Source organism: Abramis brama (assembly GCF_963993115.1).
Source record: "Abramis brama genome assembly, chromosome: 4".
NCBI lineage: Eukaryota > Metazoa > Chordata > Actinopteri > Cypriniformes > Leuciscidae > Abramis > Abramis brama.
Window position 1 is genome coordinate 38594498 of NC_139966.1, and position 7211 is coordinate 38601708.

General features: G+C 32.6%; 1 protein-coding gene across 2 annotated transcripts in view; it reads right to left on the reverse strand.

The window, feature by feature from the left end:
* Positions 1-343: 343 nt before the first annotated feature.
* sfmbt2 (Scm like with four mbt domains 2) overlaps positions 344-7211 on the reverse strand; it is a 45333-nt gene continuing 38465 nt past the window's right edge. For both annotated transcript variants that reach the window (XM_084110648.1, XM_084110647.1), the window contains 6 exons: positions 6226-6335; positions 5570-5745; positions 5222-5385; positions 3658-3912; positions 3392-3520; positions 344-2035 (listed from right to left, as the gene is read on the reverse strand). In XM_084110648.1, coding sequence (XP_083966774.1) covers positions 1895-2035; positions 3392-3520; positions 3658-3912; positions 5222-5385; positions 5570-5745; positions 6226-6335 — 975 coding nt within the window. In that variant the 3' untranslated portion in view covers positions 344-1894. The remainder of the gene's footprint in view (positions 2036-3391; positions 3521-3657; positions 3913-5221; positions 5386-5569; positions 5746-6225; positions 6336-7211) is intronic.

Consider the following 7211-nt stretch of genomic DNA (forward strand, 5'->3'; position numbering starts at 1 on the left):
CATCTACTGGCCTGGCAGCAGAATACAGCGTTTTTAGTCGTTTTCGTGGATCCGTGTATATAGGGATCGTTTTGACAATGTCTGTACGCTGAAACCTCAAAGGAAAAACCTCTCCGTTTTAAGCATATCGTTGTTGTGTAAACGTACCCTTAGAGAAATGTTCATGGCAGAAAGAAACCCTCCAGTAGTTATGTAATATCATCTGAGTGTGTGAGTGGGATGTGCTGTAAATAGTCCCACATAATATTGCCTACTGTTTCCCAGAAATTACTGGGTTCCCATTGGGATGACTAAGTTCACATTTGTTTCAAATTCTCTGGAAATCACAGTCAAGTATAAACTATGCAGTTGTATACTTTTATTTATTGAAGGAATGTTCCGGGTTAAATACAAAATCTATGGACAGCATCTGTTGATTAGCCACAGAGAATAATTTTGACTGTTCTGTCAGTTTGACTGAACAAAAATAAGCAAGTCACATTTACATTGGAAATCTATGGGGCAAGACATTGCACTGAGATGAACATTAAAATACACACTGTTACTAATGTTCAGCAACTACTATTAAAAATTATACATGTTAACATAAAACTAGATTGATAAAATCACTTACTCGCTTCTTGTTACTGCCTTGTCCCATAGACTTCCATTGAAAGTGCACTTTACATGCAATTTTTGTTCATTTTTGCAAACTAAGTCTAATTTTTTGTTTGTGGCAATGGACATCTGGTGTGGTTTACATTTGCAGGTATTTCAAACATTTGCAATTTTTAATTATTGCAATAATGGAAATTAATAAGTTTATGATCGCAGACAATATTTCAATAGCAGTTAATCCAAATTTAATACATTCTACTTGCGAAGTGATCCAATTGTGTCAGAAAACAGATAAGTAAAAAATATATCACTATGAAAGTGTTTACAAACAAAAAATATATATATATAGAAAACATCCAATGTTGCATAGATCAATAACACATTTACATAAAATATAGATAGGCCATGACAAAAGGCAGCTCTTCAAAAATTCACTCGCCCTTGTATTCTAAAGAGAAACAAATGATGCGTTACAACAGGCATGAACGTTTGGGAAAACAAATGTGTGTATAGTTATGTATGCAGCCAACATTCATGCACATATGTACATCTCAGCATACACACACAATATGTTTATATCAAATATCAGTCCTGATATTAATAATAGTCCGTAATTCATAATGCCCAAGTTGCCCCAAGTAGATTTAAAGGTGTTAAATCTCCACTCACCTGACGAACACGACAAACTTTATAAAAATAGTTTATCAGAACAAAATAAATATTACAAATATATTAGTTCACTTCCGAAGTTAATACTTCATATATAATTCGCCATTATAAATATAATTTGGTCTTGAAAGATTTCAGATAGTTCTGCAGTGAACTCAGGGATTGGATGTTGTTTTCACAGTTTAGACGTATCCTCGTTCCCTCTTGTTGTCTTCTTCCTATAAAGACTTCCTTATGAAACCAAACTTAAACCTCCACTTGTTTGGCAAGTCTTCTTCAGGGATTCAGCACACCACCTTGCAGAAAAAAACAAAACTCTTGAAGCTGAGACCAGTTAGTCTGGTCTATTTAGATGGCTTTAGGGAGGTTTTGGGTACTTGACCAGCAGGCCAACCAGCTAAATCAACTAAACGACAGTTCGACTAGGCTGGGAGACCAACTAGACCAGCAGCCTTCACCTTTAAACTTCTTTCTTTTGCAGGGAAAGCATATTCCTTGACTCAATCTCATATTCCAATCCATTCGGTACGAGGCAACCTGAGGTTTCCTGATGGATGGAATGACTCCTTACATCCCCTGAGTATCATAGGTGTCTGTTGGTTTGCGTCCGCCGAGGCTAAAGGTTAGCTTAGTTAGCGTACTGGGAGTAGAAGGCCACTTTGACTCGCTCGATTTGATGGCAGAGTTTGATGGCGGGGCCGAGCTTTAGGTCCATGCATTCTTGGACTGTAGGAAGTGTCAGCAGCAGCAAGGCCTGTCCATCAATGTCCTTGAGAAGGAAAAAACATGTCCGAGTTAGCATAAATAATGGATTTTATTTGACAGATTTTGCTTGTGCTTGTTTGCTTCAGTTGCACACACCATGATAGTACATGTATGATTTGAAATTTTGGATTGTTTTTTAATCTGCAGTAGACCAAGAATGTTTATTAATAAAGTAAAAAGGGTAAATATTGATTTCATGTTGGCTACATAGAAAGCAAAGCATTCTAGATTGCACGCCGATCAGCCTTTTAATACAGAGTGCAATATTTTGTAACATAGACATAAAATTAACATAAAATACTAATAAAAAATTACCATGACAATTTAAATTATGAAAATAATAAAATAATAATAATAACAATATAAAATTCATTTAAATTAATGAACCTGTCGCCAATACTCAAATATCAGTCGTTAAGTATTTGGTAAATAGGAACACTAATAAAATAAATAATATATAATAAAATATATATAATAAATAACATTAAATTATGAAAATAATAAAACAAATAAAAAAAATCCCATTCTTTGACAATTTAAATTATGAAAATATTATATTTTTAGTTGAATTAACTAATGTCTGCAATATTACAAAAATAAGTGAGTGTTTGAATTCAGAAACAATAAAAGAAAATACGAATACTAATAAAAACAAATCATAATCTTCGAAAATTTTAATATAGCCTGCGATATTTAAAAATAATACCGATAATGATCATTTCAATTATGAAAATAATACAAGAACATAACTAAAAATATAAATCTAAAAAATATAAATAAAAAAAATAATGAAAAATATGCTCATTTAGTTTAACTGAAGTCTGCAATATGTAAAAATGATATAGTTGAATTCAGAAACTAATAAAAGAACATGAATAAAAAAAAAAATCATAATCTTTGACCATTTAAATTTAGAAAATAATCAAATAAAATAATGGAAATCATTTCTTTGTTTAACTTAAGACTGCAATATTAAAAATAAAATAAGTGAGTGTTTGAATTCAGAAAAGAAAAGAAAATAATAATACTAATAAAAAATATTCATAATCTTTAACAAATTAAAATTTAAAAAATAATCAAATAAAATAATGAAAAATATTTAACTGAAGACTAAAATACTTTAACTTTGAGTATTTTAATTCAAAAAATAAAAGTTTTTTTTTTTTTTAATAAAGAATACTAATAAAAAAAAAAATCTTTCAATCATTTCAGTCAGTTCATTTAAAGAAATGAAATAATCTTCAAGTTACTAAAATAGACTACTTATTGAACTGAGAAATCTGATTTAGACTTTGAAAACTTGATATGAATTAAGCATTAAAAGCCAAAGAAGTGGCACGTAAAGGTGGGTGTCCTGTACCTGCTCTTGAAATATCTTTGCTAGGGAGGCACAATCTGTGGACGTGATGAACTCAACCACATCAGACACACTCCATTCCAAAGGATTCCTCTCCAACACCAGACGATCTTCCTCTTCAAAACTCTCCGTCTACATATGCACACAAGCAAACTTCACTTTAGCTCATATAATTTGACTCTAGGCGTTCATTGTAAATGAAAGGTATTATGTTTAGGGAATAATTCACACAAAAGGTTCTACACTGTATGTCTGTGTGGACACTTTACCTTTGTGTTTGTGTGGTTGGCCGTCTGGTTCTGGCTGCAGGAAACCGAGCGTGTGGTTCTTCTGGGAGAGGACCTGTCGGAGGTGTTCGGTTGGGTCGCCCTGCGCTGAAGAGCAGCGCGGCGTGGAGGTCTTCCTCTCCGCGGGGCGTCCTGGAACGAGTGGGAAGAGGCCTCCTCACGGAGCGAGTTGGAACTGGCCTCACTGCCCCACTCCTCAAAATCCTCTTCCTCATCATCATAGTAATAATCACTATCCTATAAAGACACAGTGGAGGATAGTTTTCATATTTACCTTTGCTTGGCAAAATTCATTTGAATAGGATTCTCCACAAATGGTAATTTCACAAGGGTGTAACATTTCCCCATGCAGATTCTGCATCAATTTACATTCATTTGTCTTCTGTGTGAGTGATGCTTTGTGCATTATTACACTATTGACAGTGGACAGTAGACTTTTTTAAACCAAATTTTGGCAATGTGACGCCTTTAACCAGGTTTGATGTGCTAAAGCATCAATTAATCATTTCTTTTTCATGTTGGTCAGAATTTTTATTCCAAAAAGTTTTTGTTTAGTTTTTTAGTTGGCTGGTACATCACACTATATATATATATATATATATATATATACATATACATATACATATACATACATACACACACACACACACACACACACACACACACACACACACACACACATTTATATAAATATTTCCATTCAGTCACTGGTCAGCATTTTGTTTTAATTTCCACAAAAAAGAGAAAATGTAAATTTACTTGAGAATAAAATTGTGTATTATCTTATTTATTATTTGATTAGATTCTCATCAAATAATAAATAACATAATACAAATTTTTCATTTAAATTAATTAACTGAAGTCTGCAATATTAAAAAGAAAAAAAAACAATCTTTGAGAATTTGCCTTTATAAAAGTAAATAAGAATACTAATACAAAATGTAAAATATGAAAATAATAAAAATGAATAAGCAAATCATATTCTTTGACAATTTAAATTATGAAAATAATAAAATAAGGAAAAATAATTCTAGTTGAAGTAACTGAAGTCTGCAATATTTAATAAGACTTTTTTCAGATAATTATTTTCTGACTTTTTTGTTTGTTTTAGCATAAATGTTTACTAAATTTATGCTTAAAACAATAACAAAATGAAAAATAAGATAAATAAAAAATATAAATGTTAATATATTTGCAAATTTGCTTAAGTATTTTATTTTATTTTATGGATGTTTAGATATTTTTACTGAAAAAAAATGACTGATTTAAATAATTATTTAAAATAAACGATTTTTACAGTGCAATTGTTAGCTCCGCCCACAACAAATCTAATTGGTCCAAGTACCGCTTTGCACACAGTAGTTAATGAAACATAAAATATGCTGTGATTAGCTGTGATTTTGTCACTTTGTGCAACATTTACTGTTTAGTGTGCAGGTGCCTCAAACATACTCTTTGAAAAGTATGCACTTGCATACTTGAGTAGATTTCATGAGTTACAATTGAAAGTATGTGTTTTTGTCTGGGTTGAAATGGTTTGGCAGACCTGAGGTGACTCTGTGGTGTGGTATCCCACAATAGAAGAGCGCCGTTTCTTCTGGACAAAGATGGCTTTGCGTTTCTTTCGGCGTCGTGCTGGTTTGGTCATGTCACCGTCCTGAGCATTCTCTCCTAAACTTGGGCGACCAACTTTCCTCTTCTTGTAATATGCTACATCAGGGATAAATGCACATAAACACACAATTATCGACAGTTAGAAAGAAGTACATGTAAGTCTGAGTGCATCTGCATGTGTTTTTGGAGAAAATAATACCTTGCGCTTGTGAAACGTCATTTTAATTCCAAGTTAGAGAAAACATAACTTTTCATCATTGTAGAGGAATAAAAGACTCACTGTATTTGGTCTTGGTCTGACTGGAGCAGTTTTCAGGGCACGTGTCGGACACGTATGTCGGGCCAAAAAGATTCTGACAACACTGGAGTCTCTCGCATACTCGTCGACAAAACTCCGACACTTGATCTGCTGTTCGGACGATTCTCATGGTGGAGCGATAGCTTTTCCCTTTATATCTAGAAACAAGCAAATGTGTTTCACCGCAGTACTAGTTTCCACTATCAAGAACATTATGAAAATGAAACATTTTACACGTTCACCACACATGATTATGCTAATCAGCTGGCTTAAAACCTCATTATGCAAATGAAGGAAAGCTATGTTCATTATGTTTGCACAATTCAATCCTGTTTGTTTGCTAATATATCAGTAATATTATTGTTTTTAAACCCATGCACACACACACATGTTGGGTTTCCATGTTTAATAGGGACTTTCCATAGACATAATGATTTTTATACTGTACAAACTGTATATTCTATCCACTAACCCTAAACCTACCATCACAGAAAACGTTCTGCATTTTTACATTAAAAAAACATCATTTAGTATGATTTATAAGCTGTTTTCCTTCCTTTTTCTTTTATTGATAGGATTAATCTGTGTAAATTAAAATTATCTTCATGGTAAAAATATGAGTGCATGTGTGTTCATACTTGGCTTTCAGGGTTTCCTCCTGACAGTTCCACTGTGGGTCTTCCACCATCTGTAGTTCTCTGAGCACACGGCCGGGTTTATATGCTGAGTTTATTAACATTGTCAGAATCTGTAAGAAAATGACATGATCAGGCTATTTATTTCATGAATCATGTTACATAAATATATACAAACAAATTCAGATACACAAACACATGCATATACACTACAGCTAAAATAACCACATATGGGTAGCTTCTGTAATATGAAGTACATGCAAGTTGTCAGTGTGGCAACAACTGACAATCAAAAACTATATTAAATATTAACACAAATATTAAATATTAATTAATTACACAATGTCAAGTTTGAAATTACCCCCAAAAGATCATTTAAAGTCATTATTGTGTTAAATGAGAAAAGCATCAAATAGACATTACAAAAGGTAGCTTTAGAAAGAAATATTATATTTGATTCAACATAGAATTTATTACATACACTTTTAGGCTTCAATGGCCATAAGGGTGAGTAAATCACAGAATTTTTATTTTTGGGTTAACAATACCTTTATTGGGTTTTTTATTAATATGCGATCTGAATTTTTTTTTTGCTGTTGAAACAATATTCTAAATAAGAAACTAAACCTGGCAGTTGGTGGCGGTAAATGTCTAAATGAGTAAATCACCGAGTCATTCATTCATTTGATTCATTCAAACAGCTGATTCATTAAGGAATGACGTAAATGACTCTCTTTATGAATGGGCCATTGAATCATTGGTTCACCCGACTGATTCATTCAGAAACACTGCTGTGTTGCTCCGAGATGCACAGTCGTTGTGCTGTGGCTTTCGTTGACAAAAACAGACAATATTGCATCTAAAATATAACACAATATTATTGTTGTGTAAAATCAGTCTCACATTCGCACTTGTGCTATTCGTATTGCTTAACTATATCATATGATATAAATATGAGACAAAAACTCATACAGTGGCATTTCTGCCCT